The sequence below is a fragment of the Anastrepha ludens genome, chromosome 4 (assembly GCF_028408465.1).
Source record: "Anastrepha ludens isolate Willacy chromosome 4, idAnaLude1.1, whole genome shotgun sequence".
Lineage (NCBI taxonomy): Eukaryota > Metazoa > Arthropoda > Insecta > Diptera > Tephritidae > Anastrepha > Anastrepha ludens.
Window position 1 is genome coordinate 35,142,159 of NC_071500.1, and position 23,478 is coordinate 35,165,636.

At 37.2% G+C, this 23,478-nt stretch overlaps 1 protein-coding gene across 3 annotated transcripts; it reads right to left on the minus strand.

The window, feature by feature from the left end:
• Positions 1–564: 564 nt before the first annotated feature.
• Positions 565–20,244, minus strand: LOC128861623 (acyl-CoA-binding protein homolog). Of its 3 annotated transcripts, none has more exons than XM_054099888.1 (3): positions 20,185–20,244; positions 1,002–1,049; positions 565–927 (listed from the first exon to the last, which is right to left on the minus strand). In XM_054099888.1, exons 2-3 carry the CDS (start codon positions 1,014–1,016, stop codon positions 679–681), a joined length of 264 nt encoding a protein of 87 aa, XP_053955863.1. In that variant the 5' UTR covers positions 1,017–1,049; positions 20,185–20,244; the 3' UTR covers positions 565–678. The 3 variants fall into 3 exon arrangements, with proteins under 3 accessions (XP_053955863.1, XP_053955864.1, XP_053955865.1); XM_054099889.1 differs by having other exon boundaries at positions 20,131–20,223; XM_054099890.1 differs by having other exon boundaries at positions 20,009–20,210.
• Positions 20,245–23,478: the final 3,234 nt, after the last annotated feature.

Genomic DNA, 23,478 nt, shown 5'->3' on the forward strand with positions numbered 1-23,478 from the left:
ATTTTCATGCATTGACGTTGTTGATGATCGGCTGGTTTGAGTGGACTTTATAAGCCTTAAGACCCAAATTTTTATGCAAAATACGCTATAATGACGTTTGTAGAATGCCTAATTCCAAAGAACGACGAGGAATGGACAAACTTGGGTTTTCTTCAACACTTTCGGCCACAACAGCAATATTGCTGTTCTTGAGCGACGTGCACAGGTTTTATTCTTCACATCGCTAACTTGTCCCAACAGCTCGAATTTTTTCACCAATTTCTGTATTGCGGTCCGACAAGGTGCTTCACGATGACCCAAAAATGTTCGAGTTTTACGAACCGTCTCTGCCAAATTTTCGCCATTTTTATAGTGAATTTTAATAATTTCAATGCGTTGTTTACGCTTGTATCGTTCCATTTTTATTAATGGCGTAGTTCCTGCTTGTCAAATATCAAAAAATGACAGCTTCAAAAGTGACATCTAACGAAATAGCGTGCTATTCAAAGCAACACCTGTTATTGGAAACCCCTTTATAATACAAGTAAAAGCCTTGTTTACTACTTATTGCAAAAAAGTTTCCCATTTTTGTAGTTAAAAATGTATATTAAAATAAGACAAATTTACAAAAACCACTAAACACAATAATTCAGTATGTTGTTATAATAATTGAAATGAAAAAAATCACTATTATTTCTATTACAGATATGACGTCGACAACTTCTCCACATATTCAATATATTCCTGCTTGGCTGCATCCTGCGATTTGCCCTTCTGCTTGTTCCACCATTCCCACTTGGCCTTACCCTTCAAGTCGAGCATACCTGGCTTGGCAGTATTATTATCGCCGACAGTAGCCTGTTTAAATAGCGCATACAACTGCAGCAGCTCCTCGTCGGTGGGGCGTTTGGTAAAGGTTTTTACCTTCTCAGCAGCGGCATTGAATTTCTGTAAGGCGAAAGAGAAGGCAAAATGATAATAAGACACCGTTTAAGGTGCAATAAACAAAGCTTGGAAACTACCTCATCAAGAGACATTGTGCTGTGTTTTTTCTTGTTTTGGTTGTTTCACTAAAAAGAGAATGGAAAAATAAATTTATTAAGTACTTATTGGATTTTTTACATCAAGTAATAGGTTCCTGGCAATAATGACAAAAAAGGTCGCTGGATGATTTCCAACTCGTTTATGCAATTAACTGCATACATTCTTGTATGTATATGCACACATATTAAACCGATTTTATAAATATTATTGCCAATATGTAACCTTGACCCATAAATATTTAGCCTGTCGTGTTGGCAGACCTTGGCGCATAAAGATTTAAATTTATTTTTAATGGCGATAGGCGAAATTGCCCGTTGAGTGAATTACTCACAAGCGAATTGTAAAAATATAAAAGTAAATGCTTTTTTTGTTTCTTAACCGTGTCTTTCTGCCTCTGAACGGCAAAATAGTAATCCAATGTCATTAAAAAGGCATTAAAGCTCTTAGTGTTATTATTTACGAATTGTGTCCTTGACTACCGAATATATGAATGTATGAATGTATAGGTTTGCGCAAAATTAAACATCAATTTTGTTTTTGAACAATTTTTTTTTACTAATAAAAAATGTTTTTGAGCAATGGAAATCTTTTTTGACCTTTGGCTGTTTGTTTGTATACTGGATGATTGACATTGGAAATTATAAATTTTCAATAGGTTGATTAATTTTGCTCCACCTTGTTCGTGACTATTTGTATGCACAGTCCACTCTGCCTAATTGAAACTTCATATCTTTATGAAAGTCGACAGAGTAAATTTTTTGTGGGGATATTTTTGTGGTTGTACGACGTAGTAGCTTCAGCCGAGAGGAAAGTTTGGGCATATAGTTTGTTTTTGAGCCGTTCTGTTCCAATAAATAATCGAACATTCATTTTTTCTGTAAATGTAGAAATAACTATAATAAATAGAAAATTAATAAATTCTGCGAACGGTTAGTACTTAGAAGGCTACTAAGGAAATAATTGAATTTTTATATTAAGCTATTATGGCATACGACCATAAATTTAATGAAGGCAGTTGAGCCCCTTGTGTCAACAAGACTTTAAAAATGTGACCAAAACTCCAAGCGTTCAATTAAGTGAACTGACTTTGTAGTGCTAGCAAAAAACTGGGATCTTAGCGCCCATTTCAATTTTACATATTCCAATTACGACCTTTTGATTGGCAGGAGTAGTCAGTTTGGAGGTACTATTTCCAATAGGGGTTTTTTTTTGAGAAATCGCGCGTGACACGTCAAACTAAATACATAATTTTTTGTAGTCTTCATTGACATTTTTCTTGGAAAGGCTTACTCCTCAACGACGTTTATAAATCGTCAAATTGTATTACGAATTCTGGCTTAATACCTACGTCAATAAGCATAATTGCCGTATTCGGGCTGAAGAGTAACCCGAAGCCATTCAATTAAAGCCATTACATTCATTTAAAACAACTGTTTGATACAGCCTATGGGCTGGAGGAATCACTGACCCAGATTTCTTCAAAGACGAGGCTGGCGCCAGTGTAGCAGTGAATGCCTAACACCATCGCGCTATGATAAACGATTTTTTGGTTCCGAAAATTTAAGTCCATGATCTCCGCAACATTTAAAAATGAGTTTGAACTAGATGGCGCTACTTACCATACAGCCCGTGAAACAATGAATTTACTGTGTCGTCGTTTCGCTGAGCAATTTATCGCTCCCTCGGACAAGTGGATTGGCCACCAAGATCGTGCGATATCACATCTTTTGACTTTTAATTATAGAGGTATGTAAAGTCTAAATGCTTTGTGGATAAACCAGCTCCGATTGAGGCATTGGAAGCCAACAGTAATAAAATTATTCACAAGATACCGATTGAAGTCCTCTAGCGAGTTATTCAAAATTGGTGTTTACGGATTGCCGAATTATGGCGCAGTTGCGGCCAACAATTGAAAAAATAAAGTGTTTGGAGGCTCACGCAGGTTTTTAGTTCACTTTTTTTGTCGGGAAAACTAGCAAGTACAGCACTCAGACACAATTAAGTCCATTGTACTGCACTTGGATTCCTTTTTAAGTTTCTTTAAATCTACGCGACCTCCGAAGAAATCTAAGTAGATCCTGTGGTGCCAAGGAGCCAAGGTGGTCGCTTCTTAACACATCAGTGCCAAAGACCTTAAGCTTGATTCGAGCGAAGGCGGGGCAGAGGCACAGGTAGTGGTCCGCCATCTCATCCCCCTCTTCACAAGCAGGGAACAGTACACTGTTTGAGATGCCTACCTTTTCCATGTGCTTCGCTCATATAAAATGGCCCGTTTAGTTCATCTGCAGCTTCCCTCAGCCTGCGAAGCTCGCTTGTGAATTGTATGTAGTAACCCATTTGCTAACCGTGGCTTTGACGGCTACAGAAGGGAGTGGCAGAACGGGCTCCGGGCCAAAGAAGTTGGCCTCAGAGCCCATCCTAGCTATGAAGTCAGAGGTCTCATTACCCAGGAGACCCACGGGTTGCGGAACCCGTGTTAGCACAGGCAATTATATCTATCGACATAAGGTTGTGAATACTGGCTAAATATACCTATACATATAAGTATTTATGTAGGTGAAAGAAGGTGGTTAGAGAAAAGGAGAAAGGTAATGAATCTAAGAGAAAGTAGCGGCAGTGGTAGATCAAGGCTTCAATTTAGAGACACTTCGTTGGAGTGAATTCCAAAATCTATCCAGTCGTTGGCCAGAGTCATTGGGATAGATAGCCACGGCATGCAGATTCATCTTTCCTCAGATACAAATTTTCAAGCCGAACATCAAAATAATAGATTGGCCATATAAATCTTCTATTTGATAAGTATTCATGTACATAAATATTCGCTGTGGCTATAAAAAAATCCGTTCCATACTTGCTAATAATTCTCTTTTGCACATAATTATTTCTTACGGCCACATTTTAATCACAAGTTTTGTTAGTTTAGTCGCACAAAACAGAAATATGTCACGATGGATATACATACGCATGCACACACAGTGAACGCGCAATAATGTGAACAACGTAACCTCTAATATGATTAATATGATTGGATGTTCATAGGTATAATATTTTTTAAATTTTGAAATGCACTTCCGCGCAGTTACTGGTAGTGAGGTTCTTTTAATAAAGCTGTATTTAGACCTTTCGTAATTTTTGTATAAAATTTGACACTGCAAGTAGTCACCTCTACAGCTATATAATTCTGCATTTAACTTTAACTGCATTACCATGCATTATGTTTGTATATATTAGCTAGGGTAAAAAAAAAACCATTATTTTCTCGGCAGAGGCTGTACAAGGGCGGTTCGATGAGCCCCGTGTTTGATGTCAGAGGGCGTTCCTGAGGGAAGTTGGTGTTAGCATCGAGCGCTGCCATCTATCAAAAGACGGCACAACAAATTTCAGCTATTCGAGTAAGACGTGTTTCGTGATTTTCGCTAAGATTTTTTTCCAGTATCGTTCGTTAATTCGCTTTTTGTTTTTGGATAGGAAATAATGCGAGGAGATAAAAGCAAACATAGATGCTGTCTATGAGAACGCTTCGCCATCTATGACCACAGTTAGATATTGGTTCAACGAATTTAAACGTGAGCGAACATCTGTTTTTGATGAGGAGCGGCCAGGACGCCCGGTAGACGTGGTTACCGAGGAGATCATTCAAAAAGTCCACGACATGATTCTCGCTGATCGACGAACGAAAGTACGCGAAGTAACAGAGGCCATAGGTGTGTCAACCGGAACGTCAATTAATATTTTACATGATAAGTTGGCGATGAAAAAATTGTCAGCCCGATGGGTGCTGCGATTGCTCACGGTGGAAAACAAGGGGATACGGCTGTTAACTTCGAAGCAGTGTTCGGAGTAATTTAGGCGAAATCCGAAGGAATTTTTGCGTCGAGTTGTCACCGTTGATGAAACCTGGATTCATCATTACAACACTAGAAACTAAGCAACAGTTAAAACAATGGATTTTTTCAGGTGAATTTGCTCCAAAAACTGACCCGTCGGCCGAAAAGTTCATGACGACGATTTCTTGAGATACGAACGGCGTCACTCTCATGGATTTTTTATAAAACGGAAGAGCGATCACTGAACAATACTACAGTGTGTTATTGGACCGCTTTCACACAAAAATTGAAGGAGACACGACCGCATTTGGCGAAAAAGAAGATGCTGTTCCACCACGATAACGCACCAGCACATTCATCCGGCGTTGCCGTCGTCAAACTGCTTGAATTGCGTTATGAATTGCTACCGCCATCCCCTCCTTTCACCCGCTCTGGCTCCCTGCGACTTTTTCTTGCTCCCTAACATGAAGAAATAGCTCGCGAAGAAAAAATTAGTTGAAAAGAGAAAGTCATCGCCGAGACAGAAACGTATTTTGAAGAGTTCGACAAATCCTATTTTTGGAGGGGTTAAAAAAATGGGCGGAGCATTGGGAGAAGTGTATCTTTCTAAAAGGGGACTATGTTGAAATACAAAAATAAAATTTTTGAAAAAACTATGTAAGGATCAAACAATTTAAAGTTTATGCTCGTTATCAAGGTGATTTTTCACACTAAACAAATTCTTTTGCTATTTTTTGTTTGTTCTATTCAGTTGTGAGTTACAGGGTGTTAAGAATGGAAGCCAACGAAGAGAAAATTCGTTACATTTTACAGTTTTTCTGTGATAAAGGCGAAAATGCAAGCGAGGCCGCTAAAATTGTGATTGGTGTTTATGGTGCCGATATTGTGACATCTAACGATACTTATCGTGCAATTTTGGTTTCGTCGATTCCGTTCAGAAATGTTTGATGTTAAAGAAAATGCGATAATGTCGATAAAATCACAGAAATAATCGAAGTTCGCCGGCGTGTTAGTAGTCATAGCATCGCTCAAGAGCTCAAACTAATATTTGGCGTTTTTTTTTTTGTTTAAATTGTATGTATATTTTAATATTTTGTAAGAATTACATTTCTGTACTCGGTTTTTTATTTTGCTTCATAAATGTAAATTACCATTGCGATAAAATGGAAATATTTTTTGCCTTAAGTGTTGAGATTCTCAAAAATGAACGAATTCGCAAATGCTCATCCGCTGAGTTTTAATCAGTTCACATTGACGAGCGTGCACTGTATTTATATGCATATGTATGTACTTATGCATGTACACTCGCACTTCTATGAAACTTTCTCCAAGTAGTCATTTAATTTGATTACTTGTATGCGGTGCTCCATGCTAGCGAACGTAGTGGCTCGTCATCCGTATGTATGTATGTATGAGAAGTTATGTATGTTGGTGCCGTACAGCGAATAAAATAATGTAATAGAAATAAAAATAAAAAAATTATAACAAAGCTCAGCGTAAAAACAATTGATTTTTTTTTTGGCTTTGGTAGTTGTTTCTTTTTTTGGCCCAACAAATAACGGAACAAGAAAACAAATATTTTCAGTATGCCTAAACTCGAAATTTTATGTAAATTAAAAATGCTATGAGTAGAACAGCCAAAAATATGCTCGGTCATAATTTTTTCTTATACTTTAACACAAAATGCACAAAATAGAAATTGTTCAGAAGAATTGTAAGAATTGCGAAAAGTCAAACCCTTTAACAAGATTTGTTAGAGCATTTTTCGTCATATTTCGCAATAAATTAACATTTCTGCATATTTTTTTATTATTATATTATTTATATTATTATAAATATATTTTCAATAATTGCTTTTTTTTTTGTTTTAATTATAATAAGTGCATATTTTAAAAATCACCACTTTTACGTACTCTTCAACTCTGAATTATATTCATTGGTTTGACGATGTGATTTTTCGCATCGATAACAGATGCGGCAACATGTGTCAAAAAAGCGGCTAGGTCCATTTAATATTATATTTTTTTCTAAATTAAAGCCAAATCGCATGTGTGTTGCTCATGGACTGCATCGAATTTGTGAGAAAATATAGCACAAGATCAGCATTATTTGGTTGACTGTTTTATTTCAAATGCGAAGAAATTTTTTTTGAAATCCCGGGCAGGCCTAAAATTATTTTAAGACGGCACTCCAGATCTATCAACAACACTCCAATAATAACAGGGTGGGCGACGTGGCTTCATGCCGTCAACGGTTGCAGCCAACACTTTGAGGTCGTCCATCAAATCACTCACTGCATTAATTGTAAAGTTTCACAGACGTTAAAAGTAGCGCAGAATGGAAGATGTACAAATGGAAAAGAACCCCTTGGAAGATTCGGCTCTTTAAATAAAGAATGAGAAATATAGAAGGGACGAACTATTTGAACAATTAACATCATTGTTCAATGCCATCTTTCAGTCATCCACAATACCTCATGAATGGAAAACAAGCAATTTTCAAAAAAGGTAACAATCCACTCAAAAGTTGTTCTCTTAAATATTGCTGCACAAACTTGCATCATATCTGAGCATGCAAGAAGCGCAGCACGGCTTTAGAAAAACCAGAGCGACAGGAGAGTCTTTAGTCATAGTTTAAAAAATTGTGGAAAAATCTGTAGAATTCCACACTCCTTCATATACGTGTTTCTTCGATTTAAAGAAAGCATTTGACAATGTTAAGCTTCAATACGTTTTGGAAATACTGACAGGCAAGTCAAAGCAAATTTTGAATGCAATGAAAAATCGAATCACTGGATGTTAACAAAAATTAGTGCAGATAGAGAATATTCTATACTAATACTATTCATGTCTGGAATTCGCCAGGTGGATTCACTTAGCCCCGTCCTTTTCAATGTTGTGATGGGCCAGATAATAAATGAGGTAAAGCAATTAGAAGATTGCCGAATGCGGACGATGCTGTTTTAATTGCCAACTCAGAGGATGATGACCTGGCTACAATGTTTATTATACAAATTTGTAGTCACTACCAAAATATTATATTTAATATTAAAAGACAAAGACCTCAGTCATATCAAAAAATCCAATAAGACGAGAACTGGAAAAAGTGATGAAGTTTAAATACCTCGGGGTAGAGATCTCCAGGGACTAAAGCATTATTAAGGAAGTACGAGAAAGGGGAAAGGTATCAGGTTGCCTCAGATACATAATATGGAGGCAGAAGTACTTAAGAACGGAATTTAAAACTCGAATATATAAAGCTGTGATAAGACCCATTCTGACATATGATGCAGAGGCGTTAGCTGAAAATGCAAATTCTATGCACTAAATAACGATCTATCGCAGAAAAAAATCGTCTAGATTGCTTAAGGTATGAAGAAATTAGGGAACAAACGTTACTGACATTGTAACATAAACTTATAAGGACTAGAAGACGAGCTTGGGTTGACCATATAACAAGGGCATCCAGCGATCGAATAATAAGGATTAATGGTAATTCTAAACCAAATGGAACACATGTACCGGGAAGATTTCCAAAACAATGGAAGGGGAGGGGGATATCTACGTCAATTGAAGACACACAAAATTCTTTCTATTATATTTTATTTTTATTTTAGTATAATCTTGGAACTGTGATTTTATTGAATTTTATGTTTACTCGTCTAATGAAATGTAATTTATATTGCGTGAAGAAAACCAGGCAAGAAGATAATAATAAAAGACAAAGAAGAAGAGCAATGGATTTAGTAGTCAAATTGGTTTCTCGGTACAAATAGAAATTTCTACGAAAGCTGCAGAAAAAATTAAATTTTCATCTGTGACAAACAAGCTAATATGAGATTTTAACAAAAATAAGGGCTTTGCTATATTAAAAATATGGTAATTCAATTCATCCGATTGAAAAATGTACAGTGGTTGACATTTCTGCTTTCAAGTTCGCGCCTTTTATGACCGTAGATGTAGAAAGGTCCCTTCCATGCTTAAGAATGCATTCAGCGATAACAGACAATCTTTTATTTTTGAAAATTGATCCAAATATTTTATTATTTTTTGTTGCGAAAACATTTACACTAAGTTTGAATTTTTCTGTACTTTTTTGAAAAAAAATCGTTGAATTTTTACACACAAAAGATCTACAAATGTTTTTACGGCACATAATTTTTATCACAATTTTAGTTTTTCCTTGCTCACTCCACTCAGGAGCATAGGGCCCCGACAATCTCAGTCTTGCGTTGGTTTCGTTAATCTATTTTGCTTTCTTCCAGGGTAGGTGATTAGCCTGCCGCTACCAGTCCTAAATAGTGGCAATGTCCACGCCTTCTTACTTCTTAGAGCGCCATCTGTGTTTCACATTTTTCTGGCAGAAGGATCACTTAGATGGTTGAGGACTTCGCTGAATCTGGTGTGTCTGCGCTATTACCGCGATTGCCCGCTTCCTCTTGCTGGCGCCACTGATCCAAAGTGCAACTGTTTTTTTGTTTTTTGCTTGTTTTAGGAGCCACAATGCAAGTAATGCCCTGACTTTTGTGCGGGAGTAAGGATTGGAAGGATAAGGTTTTTGGGAAGGAATGAATGGTTGAGGAATGGAATTTTTTGTATTTTTTGTTTTGTTTTTTTAGAAACTAGGAAATTAGGTTGGAAAAGTGCGAGGACCTTGCTTTACGTGCGATTGGAACTCACAACCTCTGGGATGGCAGGTTAGTGCACTTTTATCACAATAGTAATAAGCTAATCGATTTAAAGCGAAAATATCTTCTGTGGAGTTAAGTCAAATTACAAGGTTCTTCAATAGTAACTGTGTGTTTAACTCTGCATGATCAAAATGAAGCTGCATAACTCGAGAACGTATCTTTCGATTTAAGTGGCATTTTTTCGTTGTGCTTACCTCAGCCCAAGAAAAAAGACCACGAAGAAAAAATTTCAAACATTTTCTGGAAAACAGGAAAATCGGGCAAAATTGTGTTTGCGTACATTTGGTATGAGAAATTTTATTTTCATTTGGTTTCAACGAATATGGATATGGAAAATGATTATGTTCTGAATGTGTTCCAATTTCAGTTTGGTGTCGAAGTTATTGGGAGGTTGAATTAGTTTTAAAGGTGACACACAGATGGCGCTATTTATCACTTTATCGCGTTGGCAATACTGAATATATATTCATGACAAAGCCTCATCCCTAGGCTTTGTTTATCAGTATCTGTCATTTCGCTGAAGTATAAACAACGCAGTGTTTTCGTGCTCCGAGTATGTCAACTTTCGTGCCGTCGAAACGCAATTTGCGTCAAGCTTTGCTTTTCTGCTTCAATTTGAAAAAAAATACAGCCCAAGCCCGTGAATTGCTGCAGGAAGCCTACCCAGACCATACTCCGTCGATTTCAACATGTGAGTACTGGTTTCGACGATTCAAAAGTGGTGATTTTCACACCGAAGACAAGGAGCGTCTTGGCCAGCCCAAAAAGTTCGAGGACGCGGAATTGGGGGAATTGGTAAACGAGGACTCGTGCCAAACCCAAGAAGAGCTTGCTGAATCATTGGGCGTTGATAAATCAACCGTTTGCAAGCGTCTAAAAGCGATGGGAATGATCCAAAAGCAAGGACATTGGGTCCCGTACGAGTTGAAGCTGCGCGACGTCGAACGGCGATTTTTTACGTGCGAATTGCTGATCGAGCGACAAAATCGGAAGGGTTTTTTGCATCGGGTGGTGACTGGCGACGAAAAATGGATCCACTACGATAACCCAAAACGCAAAAAATCATGGGGTTTGCCCGGCCACGCATCAACGTCGACGGCCAAGCAGAATATTCACGGCAAGAAAATCATGCTCTGCATTTGGTGGGATCAGGTCGGCGTCGTATATTTTGAGCTGCTCCAACCGGGCGAAACAATCACGGGGGATCGTTACCGACTGCAATTGATGCGTTTAAGCCGGGCATTGAAAGAAAAACGGCCGGAAACGGTAAAAAGGCACGACAAGGTTATTTTGGAACATGACAACGCTCGGCCGCATGTTGCTCAACCTGTCAAAAAATACCTTGGAACGCTTGGCTGGGAAGTGTTACCCCACCCGCCGTATAGTCCAGACATAGCTCCCTCCGATTATCATTTGTTCCGGCATATGAGTCTCGATTTGGCGGACCAGCGGTTCTCCTCGTACGAGGCTACCAAAATATGGGTTCAGTCATGGATAGCCAAGCAGCGGCCAGAATTTGGGAGAAACGGCATCCGGAAATTGCCCGAAAGATGGGCGAAAGTTGTAGCTAGCGATGGCCAATACTTCAAATAAAATATTTTGTACCGTTTTTTCACAATAAAGCCCCAAATCTTCGGAAAAAACCTTTAAAACTAATTCAACCTCCCAATAAGATATTTGTAAAATTGGTATTTATAATCACATTTCGCTCACATGTAAACATATGACTCCTTAATAAAAAAATAAATAAAAAAGTGCGTACACATAACAGAAATGAAACTTTCAAGGCAGACAAAGAAAGAGGGAGAAAACTGAGAGAGAATGAGAGAGACAGAGAGAGAGAAAGAATACATATATGTATAAATTCACAAGATTTGCAGAGAATACAAAATTTACAAAAAACGGGTCGACCGGTGCAGGTAAATGCCGGACACAAACCGTGGCAACAACGCGCACTACTCCGAGCGTTTATCACCCGCACAAACGCAGCGATTCCAGGACCGCAGCAACGGCATAAATTACCGCTAGGCAATACCAATAAACCCGACGCCGGAAGAAATAGCACTTTATAGTACGCACAAGCACTAGCCATGAAACGGAAATGAGCGTCAAAAAGTAGGCACCAAAACAAAAACGCCAATAAAATTGGGATCAAAAAACGCCCAGTAGACACCAACAAACAAGCGCCAAAAAGTAGGCGGTGTTATTTCTCACTAGAAATTAGCAACCACAAGGAAAAACTGAGGAAAAATAGCCTAAAGTGTATCTAAGATATATAAGGTATAGCTCTCTCTCTCTCCTTTTCCTCTACGTTATATTTTTTTTCTCTCCCGCGGAACGTAAATGCCCAAAACGTCGCATGGCCTTGAAATTTTACTCTCCATTTTCGCTCGTTCATCGACGCCTAAGATGTTTCACTTCAAAATTTTTTTAATAAAATCGGCCCGGTGGATGACGATGCATCAACTTTATTTTTTATAACCGGATTTGGCTCACATACTAAGCATAGCCCCCCTTGACAAAGAGAAAAATCGTTTGCCTATTATACCACTTTTACTAAAAAATTCCCGGCACAACTGCCAGGTGACACTCTAAGTGAACTGATTTGAGTTCTGTTCTTAGCATTTCTAAAAGTTATGCCGTATTGAGTAAATCTACCTCTGAACTTGAATTTTCAGCCACAAGTTTGTATTAAAATTTGCATTAAAAATGGTGCGAAAACCTTAGAAATATTCGCAAACTGTTTCGGTAATTATGCTCTAAAGAAAACAGCCATTTACGAGTGGTATGACCACTTCAGAAGAGATCGCGAGTCAATCGAGATTGACTAACGTTGTGGCAGGCGTCGACATCGAAAATGAACGAAGACATCAATAAAGTGGAAGAAAGGTAGATCAACAACCATAAATTAACCATCACAGAGCTGGTAGAGGATTTTGACATTGCATATGGATCCGTTAATGACATTCTAGTTGTAATAATTTATGTTTGCGTCGTGTTGCTGCAAAGTTGGTCCTAAAAGACCTGAATTTCATTCAAAAAAGGCATCGAGTTCATTTCGCCAAAGACATGATTTCCAAGACAGAATTCGACCCAACATTCATCAAAAGCATTATTAGTGTAGACAAGACGTGGGCTTATGAGTACGACACGCAATCCAGACATAAGGCGATTGCGAGTAGAGCTCCGAATGAGCCAAGACCAAAACGAGAAGATCATTTTCAGTCGGGGATTACGATTTTATTGGATTACAACGGTAGTATACACTAGGAATTTTGGCCAGAAGTGCAAACATATCATAAGAACTATTATTTAGGCTTTATAAGATATTAGCGTAAGGCAATACGTGCCGCCTCACAGAACGAAACGAATATTACCCAACAGTGATCGAATTCACCCGCTATGGCTTCCTGCGATTTTTTTTTGCAATCATAATTGCTTTGAACTTTGATTTGCTTATTCGAACCTTGTTTGGATATTGACGAAGGTGAGTGGATTAGTACTTCGTTTCAGGGTCATAAGTAAAAACATCAACAATGGTTCGCAGGGTGTTATTATAACCTTTCTAATAAATAAGTTCGGTTGCGTTAGAATGATATTTCACTGTGCCAGTAAACAACATTTTTGGAAGCCTTTCGTTGTTCAATCACTCATTACTTTTCTTTTATACTTAACACTATTCTGGCGAAACGATGTGCAAAAAATTTGGCTTTCGGCTCATGCGTACTTCCTTTCTCAGTCAGGTTGGTTAATAGCCCAACCTCTTATACTGAATGTGTACATATACATATGTATGTATATGGCTAATTTTTAAATTCTTCCACATGCCAATGATGTTGCATATTTTTATATTTCTTACTCATGCTATTCATGATACCACAAACACTGTGCGGCGTTGGTAATTAAGTCGAAGTTGAAGCTCGGATCGACGTGCTAATGCTCATTGGAAGTTTTGATGTTATTATGATTTTTATTAATTTTTATTGGGTTTTGATGTTATTATGATTTTTATTACCTTTTATTGGGTTGTGATGTTATTATGATTTATACAAATTTTTATTGAGTTCCAATTCAATTTTATTTTTTTTATTGTATATGTGTGTGCATATAACTGTAATAATTAATTTTTTTTCGTTTTTGTTATGTATGTACCTTTATTTGTACACCTTTCCAGTATATCAGAGTTGCAAGCAAAATATTCGTAGTTTTTTTGGCGTACCGGTTTTCAGGTGAACGTAAATGAGTAATGATAAGACATCGAGGAAGATGCGAAAAATTATTGCAAGCCGTGAAATATAATTGTGCGGTATCAATGATTAAATCTTTATGATTTGTAATCAGCTTTAATGCCGGATAATGGGTGTGGTGATAATTAACAATGAAATAACAGTTTTTAATTGAAGCAAAAATCAAATGTTAAAAATCAGCTTAAAATGAAGTGGAAACCCGTTTTTGTGCTGTTGCTTTTTTTCTGACTTACTTAGATCTAATTCGCGAACGAGTTCACTAGAAATTACATATGAAAAAATTAAAAAAAGGAACAAAAATCAAAATAAAATAAAAAATTAGATTATATTAAATTAAATATGGCAAAATAAAATAAAATAAAACATCATAAAATAAGTGACTAATTGAGATATCAGTATTTGTTATTCTCGAAATTTACTGCTTTATGGAAGATGAACGTGGCTATTGGCCGCTTTTGCCCATTTCCGATACAACCAATGCAACGAGAAATTTCTCAATTTCTACCCGATTTAACTGGTGCATGGACGGTCAACGCGATGGCTCTAATTATTCTAAACAATCAATATTTATGCGAACAAATTTATATATTCTTCAGTAAACAAATTACACTGCAATTCCGTCTAAACTGTTATCTGAGTGAACAAATTTGTACTGAGAACAATTTTTAGAAACACAAAAACATAGTCTTTCTTGAAATTTATATAACTCATTTTTATCATCTTTTTTAGTATCTTTGGATAATAGTATGGCGAGCATCAATGAGATTTTGTGCTAAAATGGGCGACAATTTAAAAAATGCCCTGGCAACTGGATAAAATGCTTCGAAAATTACTTCAAACGAATGCAAAAGTCTATTGAGCGAGAGATATAAATGTGAACCCTCGTAATAATGTCACTCACTTTATAAAATACGCAAATAAATTTAACTTTCAACTTTTGTTATTTAATTTTGCACTTTTCCTACTCCGTATATATGTAAATCATTTGACATTTTGATCTCACTATAAAAAAGGAAAAATGCACCCTTAACTGCAGTAAGTAGAAAATTTATTGTTTTATGCCATTAAATATTATGGAAGTCATAAGTTAAAAACTTAAAAATATGCACTCGTCTGACGTGGCTCGACGGGTATTAGAAAATATTTCTTGTGACTCATCTTCTCAGTGGGGATCGAGCCAACAAGTTTTTTGTTTCTAGCTAAATGAGTTGCGAATAAATATACATAAATAAAAGCAAGTACAAAAGAGTCCAAGTTCGGGCGAAATAAAACTCTGCATACACGTCAGACCGTATTTGATTCGCTAATATAAAACAAATATGCTTTCATTGGAAACACTTGGGTGATATTAGATTTTAGAAGTATTCATTCACATAAATAAGGACAATAAGGGATTTGCTAAACTTACATACACATGCGCATTTGTGAAGTGAAAATGGGTTTTCTCTGATTTCAAAAATTTTCAAAGCCCTGCTTAACAAATGTAAAATCTGTACCAAGGCACAGTAAAGTAGCTTCAGAGATAAACATAGATATTTACTTAAGGTTAGGTGGCAGTCCATCCAATTTTCAAATCTTTCTTGCAATTGTATTCCTCTACTAATAAATTCTGTGCTATCTTTACTTGTAGAAAATCTTCGACCTTTCAAATGGCACTTACTTCATACATGTAACATATGGAGTATCCAGTGCATTAAATTTTGTTAAGATATGACAAAATTTACTTGAGTTAAATACATCCGCTGCACATATACTCGGAGCAACGGAAATCAAAACTTTGATTACATGCGAGATAGGCGTGTTTTTACCAGCTTTCACTAAGTTAAAAAGCAATGGGTCTTTCAAACGTGATGCCTAGATGTAAATAGTGAATATAGTGAATAATTCATCGACAGTACCTTTGTTTTATGTCATCTTTGTCATATGTCAAGAAGACCAATTCACAATTTTACACCATAGAACAACGCATTGAAATTATTGAAACTTATTATGGAAATGGTGGATCTTTAAGATCCAAAATTTGTGATTTTTCGGTGGAAGTAATCATGCGAATGAGTCGACAAATTAAAGATTGGTGAATAAACTTCATGAAACTGGTTCGGTAGAGGATAGAAAAATTACTGGCACATGAAAAACTAGACTTTCTGTTGAGAATATTTCTGCAGTAGCGCAAAGTGTTGCTGAACAACCTTCAATATCGATTCTCGACGTTCTCAACAATGAGGCATTCAGGAATAAAAATAAGTGCTTTTCCTTCTCTGGATTCGCTTCACTATTGACAAAAGTATTGTTTGAAACCCCGGGTCTGAAGCACCAAAATTAAAAAAGTTTTTTTCTAACAACAGTCGTCGCACGACAGCCAATGGCAAACTTCCGAGTGTATTTTTGCTATAAAAAAATCTCCTTATAAAAAATCATCTGCTATTCAGTATAAAACTATAGGTCCCTCCATTTGTGGGACAATTTCAAGACGCTCACAACAACTAGGAGGAGGTGCTCGACCAAAACACCTTACAAAGGCTATTAAGGCGCTTACATATATTGGTGCTTATGTATAAGTATATATGGTACTTATATATTGTATTCTTTGCATCTTTGAAAAGTGCTTCTATGTGGAAGGTAGGAGTAGCTGGTTCCCAATATGATACATTTTCAACATTAGCCTACCTTATAACAAGGTGCAACATACGAGTATGTAAAGGGTGGTTAAATTTCAAGGACCGATGTTGAATGTGAACCACACCTAAACGTCAACGACACCGTTGGACTTCTTTCTTTGGGGTTATTTGAAAGAAAAGGTGTACGTCGAAAAGCCAGCAACAATTCAAGAGCAAAAGGATGAGATAATTCGGCACATTAACGGCATGGAACCTCAATTATGCCTCAGCGTCATCGAAAACTTGGACCATCGGATGGAGGTGTGCCGCGACGGCCATTTGGCCAATATTTTGTTCCATACGTAATTGAGCCATACCAATGTTATCATAATAAAGAGAAATGACAATAATTTCCTAAAAAAATTGTATTTTATTCAAAACCAACACCGGCCCTTGAAACCTAACCACCCTTTATAATAGGAGGATTCGTTAAGATTAATTTTAACAAAATAGACTGAATACACATTGAATAAAATAGACAGTAATTGCACTACACAAATTTTTCTGGAAACTAATTCAGATTGTATTAAAAAAAAAAAATTTAAATAATAATAGCGGTCGCCTATCGGCAGGCAATGGCAAACCTCCTAGCGTACTTCTGCCATGAAAAATGTCTCATAAAAACCATTTGCCGTTCGGAGTCGGCTTAAAATTGTGGGTTCCTCCATCATCAAGACGCACGCCACAAATATGAGGAATGCTTGATGAGGTCATTTTCAGGACAGTTTTGTATCATTAAGAATATGTTGGAAATGCGTAAAAGTTTGATAAGACGTCTGGACTATGACTATGGACCGAGAAATTTCCATACAAGCTTTACGATTTTCCTTAAACGTGTTTGAAGCTTGACCTTGACTATCTGCCTCACGCTGGTCAACTATTGACAATAAAAGTCAGAGTGAGTGTGTGGCTGTATGAATTCAGCTCGTAGCACATGCCATCAAACTTTTCCTAGCGAATAATTCAGCTTAACTGTCGTTGGACTGACAAAAAGGTTATAATGCGTCAAAAATTATAGAATACAAGATTGCGTCATACCAGGTCCGTGAATTTTGCATAGAAACTAAGCACACCAAAAGAAAAGGACGAATAAGCGAAGTCAAGTGGAATGCAGGAACAAACAAAAAATCCATTTTTACTCGTAGAAGGTGGCACCAAATAATCATCCAATTTTATTTTTGAATAACTTTTTTACTAAATAATAAGCCCTTACACATTCTATTGCTTGTCTGTTTGAATACTGCAACTGTTTGGTCAAGCGTTTGGTCACAAGCGTCAAATGTGATTGACGTACGACGCCACTCGTAAAAGTTATGAATCATAGGATGTGATTAATTTTGCGCTACCGTGTTTTATCATACGCTCTTTTCCAATTTAACGCGTGCCACTTCATTTTTATTATTTTGTTAAATATAAATCGTCAAATTCGCCAAGAACAAAGTAGCGTTTTGCAGCTGGCGAGACTTTTATATTCTCTACATAGTGCATTTGCGAGCTTTTTTTTGAAATAAGACGTTTTGCAAATGATTTCAAATATTTTTCTTGTTTAGTTCCTGGGCTAAGAAATTACCGCTCACATGCTGGCCCTACTTCACGTTGTCCGTGATTTAATTTACATTTCTGCACCACCGCCTGGGTGTTGCATTCGATACTGTATTGGGTTCATAAGAAAAATAAGTAAATTATATTATTTTGGTCGTTTGCTTTGACTCTTCACCTGGTCATAGTGGTACTAAAGAATTTACCAATTTTTTTTATTCCTTTAGCTCAATTTTGGAGCTCTGTATCACAGAACTATCTGTAACAAACACAAGACTATTACCTGTGGCCGGACGTACTGTATATATAATTGGCGCGTACACCATTTTTGGGTGTTTGGTCGAGCTCCTCCTCCTAATTATGGTGTGCGTCTTGATGTTGTTCCACAAAATGGACCTACAGTTTCAAGACGACTCCGAACGGCAGATATTTTTATGAGGAGCTTTTTCATGGCAGAAATACACTCGGAGGTTTGCCATTGCCTGCCGAGGGGCGACCGCTATTAGAAAAAAATTTTTCTTCATTTTGGTGTTTCACCGAGATTCGAACCTACGTTCTCTCTGTGAAGTCCGAATGGTAGTCACGCACCAACCTATTCCTTTTTATTTAACCGAATGTCGAAATGTTTTTGGGAATCAATGTGGAATGTACTTCACAAAAAAAAGGAAAAAAGGAATTAAATGTTTATGTATACTCTGCCCTGTCAAGCTCATTTCTGCCCTTTTCACTGTAGATTTAATTTAGAAACAAATTTTACGGTGCTGGCATCACGTTGGAATCATAAACAGTATTTATGCGGATATTCATAAAATTATAATTGGTTTATATATTTTTTCTTACTTGTTTTTATATTTATAGTTTTTTATGTTTTTTAACGAGGTGAAAACGTGACCAGACTAACTTTTTTTTGTTAATTTCGCATAAACGTTAATTGGGTACAACGAAAAAAATAAACTAACTTAGTTATACGCATTTAAAATTTGTGTATAAAAACGAATTCGAGTACATAGTACATAGTTCACTTGAAAATAGGAAATGCTAAAAAGATGCGCGTAAAAACAATGTAAACATAGACGTATAGGGTCTTTCAAGAGTGATGCCTAGATGTTAGTGGTGAATATATCCTCGATGGCACTTTTGTTTTATCTCATATTTGACATTTGTCAAGTAGACCAATGCACAATTTTACACAATAGAATAACGCGTTAAAATTGTTGAAAATTATTGTATTATGAAAATGGTCGATCTTTAAGAGCAACATATCGCAAAATTCGTGATCTTTTTGGTGGGCATAATCGACCAAATGAGTGACAATTCAAAGGTTGGTAAAAAAAGTTGAAAAAACTGACTCTGTCAAGCTTAGAAAAAGTACTGGCAGACCAAAAACTAGACGTTCTATTGAGAATATTGCTGTTGCAGCGCAGTGTTACTGAACAACCGTCAGCATCGATATCTCGACGTTCTCAACACTTACACATTCTTGAATCGACCATTTCGCGGATTTTACCTGTACACGTGGTGGACATTTAAATGGTGTAATTTTTCGTACATATTTTGAATAAAAGTTGTGAAACTGGAAAGAATCTAAATTTTTACATCTTTTATTTTAAAACAACAACTAGGCGCGTCTTTTGAAAGACCCTTTCCAATAGTATATCGCACACGATGTGCGGTCAAAAGTTCGTGCGAGAAAAATAAACCAAAGTTGAGTGCATTTTAAATATTTATTAAGGCAACAATACTAAAATACGGGCAAAGTCACCCCGCATGTAAATAGGAATAATGAAACGGTGTTTTAACTAAGTATACTTGCGCTCGTATTTATATATGTATCTACATATGTATATACTTTGGTGTAACGGCGAATATTCGCTGTATTCTATAATATTTTACATAATTCAACTCATTTTTATTGTACAGGCATTGGGAATCACAATTATTATTTGTCACACAATGTAAACTAGATTTAAATTTAACTGTTTTTATTAAAACCACTTGAATGCACATGCAACACAGAACTCACACCCATAAAAACACAAATAAGAGATCGCCAACTTATGATGTTCCTCACAAATGTATGTGCCTATGTACGTGTGTGTGTTTATATGTATATTTATAGCGTTATTTTTCACATTCGTGAGCACTACCTTCTTTTACATCAAAATCAAGATATGTATGGATGTGTGCGCAATCAAACTTACACGATCAACGTTTCACCAGAATGGCAAATTGCAGTCTGAATTCAAATCGCAAGCTATCGTTGAATTTAACAAATTCGTTGTGCTGATCAGCTGGCCTGCAAGCTTCCGCGCTTAGCGCTTAAGTTACTTGAAAGCTCATTGCAAGCAACAGCCTACTCGATTGCGCCATTAATGTCACCCTAATAGTCGAATGTACAAATGTATGTGTAAGTATGCTTGTATGTGTCTATGTATGTATGCACGAGGGGCCACTGATAATACTACAGAAGTCGATGGTAAAAATTCCCCATAGATACGTAGTTATGGTAATGGTTATGGTGTAAGAAAATTTAACTAAGGTAATGCGCGCGACCTCGAGCGAAACGCACTTGAAAGCTTAAACTCATTTTTCTCGAAACTACTTTTTCCTGCACGTATGAGTTATACAGTTTTTAATATTTTTTGATGGAATTTTTTTTTAAATATTCGAAAGTGTTTTCTCTATAGTTGTCGAGCCGGATTTTTGATATTTTCATTAAAAAAATTTTATAAACATAATTCATGTGTGACATTTATGACGTAAAACGCATACTTTTTTTTAAATGCCGTTAATTGCAAAATTTTTCGAAATTCAAAAATCTGGCTCGACAGACTATAACTATAACTTTATTTTACAAGAATTTTTTTACTTTTTACAGATCCATCAACATGTGAAATATGAATGATGACCGTGGAGCAACTTTGATTTCATTGTACTTTGGGTCACGTGATTTTTTATATATAGGGTTATTCAATAGGTGCGCTTTAACTTTTTTCCGATAGGGAGGGCGAACGACGCAATATTTTTTATTTTTCGCTTGTCATTTGTAAACTTCATTAGTATACATTTCATCATGGAACGCTACACACTTGAGCAACGATTGCAAATCGTGCAAATTTTTTATGAAAATAATCGTTCTGTTGCTGCTACTTTAAGAGCATTACGGACATTTTACGGTCCATTTAACAAGCCGTCCCGTTTTGGGGTTATGTGAAGTCATTGGTCTACAGTAACAAGCCGGCGACGATTTGTGAGCTCAGAGCCAATATTGAACGCGAAATTGCTGGAATTTCGGCCGATTTATGCAAAAGAGTGGTCAAAAATTGGGTTCAACGATTGGACTTCGTAAAACGTGCACGCTGTGGTCATGCAAAAGAATTCGAGTTTCATACTTAAATGTATATGTTCAAACTCAATAATAAAAAAAAAAAATTAGTTAAAAAAGTCAAACCGTTTGTGTTTAATTCAAAAAAGTTCAAAAGTTGAAGCGCTCTTACTGAAAAACCCTATACTAATTTTAGTACTAATAAACAATGCATACAATTTTTTATATTTATCTCTATTGTTATCCCTACAAAAACAGTTTTTTTAATCGCATTTTTGGCGCTTCTGGACGTATGTAACCCCTTAAACCCTCCTCAAACACTGATGTTATGTTGTTCAAGCAGTGTATTTTTTAGTATACCCTCTTGATAATCTTTAACAAACCACTAACTTCGGGTACTTTTATAGATGCCTGGAAATTGGCTTTCATTTCACCTATTTTCAAGAGCGGTAATAAAAACGATATTAGTAACTATAGGAATATTTCAAAGCTTTCCGCAAATGCAAAGCTTTTTGAATGCATCGCCCAGAACATATTGCTTTTTGCTGCCCAGAATATTGTGCGCCCGGAGCAGCATGGCTTCTTGACGGGCCGTCCAACAGTTTCTAATAGTTTCTCGGTTGATTGTATCGCTACTTTTCAATCAGGGTACCAGGTTAACACCATTTATACCGCCTTCTTGAGTTGGATCTCATCTTTATTGGTCAATCGCCATTGCTTGTTTGTCGTCGACAATGTTAGATCTATTTCTTTCGTTGCTTGCTCTAAAGTTCCGCAAGGTAGTATTCTGGGTCTGCTGCTCTTCTTATCAATGATATTTGCTCCTGCTTCTCGTCAGAATTGATGCGAATTGACTTGGATAATTTCAGTGTATCAATAATCGTCTATCACTGAAAAGAAACAAGTGTTTCCAAATTACTTTTTCTAAGTTATTGATACCTATTATCACATATCTGGCACGCCCTTGTCACGTATAAGTGAAATTAAAGACTTGGATGTAATATTTGATTGGAAGCTTACTTTTGCTGGTCATATAAATTTTATTATTACCAAATCTTACGCCGTGCTTGCTTTTGTTAGGCGTCATAGCTCCGTTTTCTCCGATCCTTATAAGGTGTTTGTGCGTTCCAAATTTGAATATGCAAACGAACTAAGGACTATGATTTGAGGGCATGCACCTGGAATGTCCGGTCCCTTAATGGGGAGGGTGCCTCTGCCCGGCTGGTTGATGTCCTCGTGAGAGTAAAGGCTGACATCACTGCCATCCAAGAGATGCGATGGACGGGGCAAGGAAAGAAAACCATAGGACCTTGCGACGTCTACTACAGCTGCCATGTAAAGGAGCGCAAATTCGGTGTCGGATTTGTTGTGGGAGAGAGACTTCGTCGCCAAGTATTGTCGTTCACTCCGGTGGACGAGCGTCTCGCAACAATCCGCATCAAAGCCCGTTTTTTTAACATATCGCTAATTTGCGCCCACGCCCCGACGGAAGAGAAGGACGATGCGACCAAAGATTCTTTCTATGAGCGCCTGGAACGTTCCTATGAGCGCTGCCCCCGCCACGACATAAAAATCGTGCTTGGCGACTTCAACGCCAGGGTGGGCAAGGAGGGAATTTTTGGTCCCACAGTCGGAAAATTCAGCCTACACAACGAAACATCCGGTAACGGACAGAGGCTGATCGACTTCGCCGGGGCCCGAAACATGGTAGTCTGCAGCACCAGATTCCAGCATAAGAAGATTCACCAAGCCACCTGGCTGTCCCCTGATCGAAAAACGCGAAACCAGATCGATCATGTTGTGATAGATGGAAGACACGCTTCTAGTGTATTAGATGTACGTACGATCCGAGGACCCAACATTGACTCGGATCACTACCTTGTTGCAGCCAAACTGCGCACGCGCCTCTGTGCAGCAAAAAACGTGCATCTACCTACGCAAAGAATGTTCGACCTCGAAAAGCTGCAATCACAACAGGCAGCCAGAAGATTCGCCACTCGACTCTCACTCCTGCTCTCAGAGAGTACTGCCCAACAAACCGGCATCCACGAACAATGGAGCAACATTTCTCGTTCTCTACGTACCGCCGCCGAAGAAGAAATCGGATTCCGGCGAGCCCGAAAAAACAATTGGTACGACGAGGAATGTCATGCTGCCGCAGAAAGAAAGG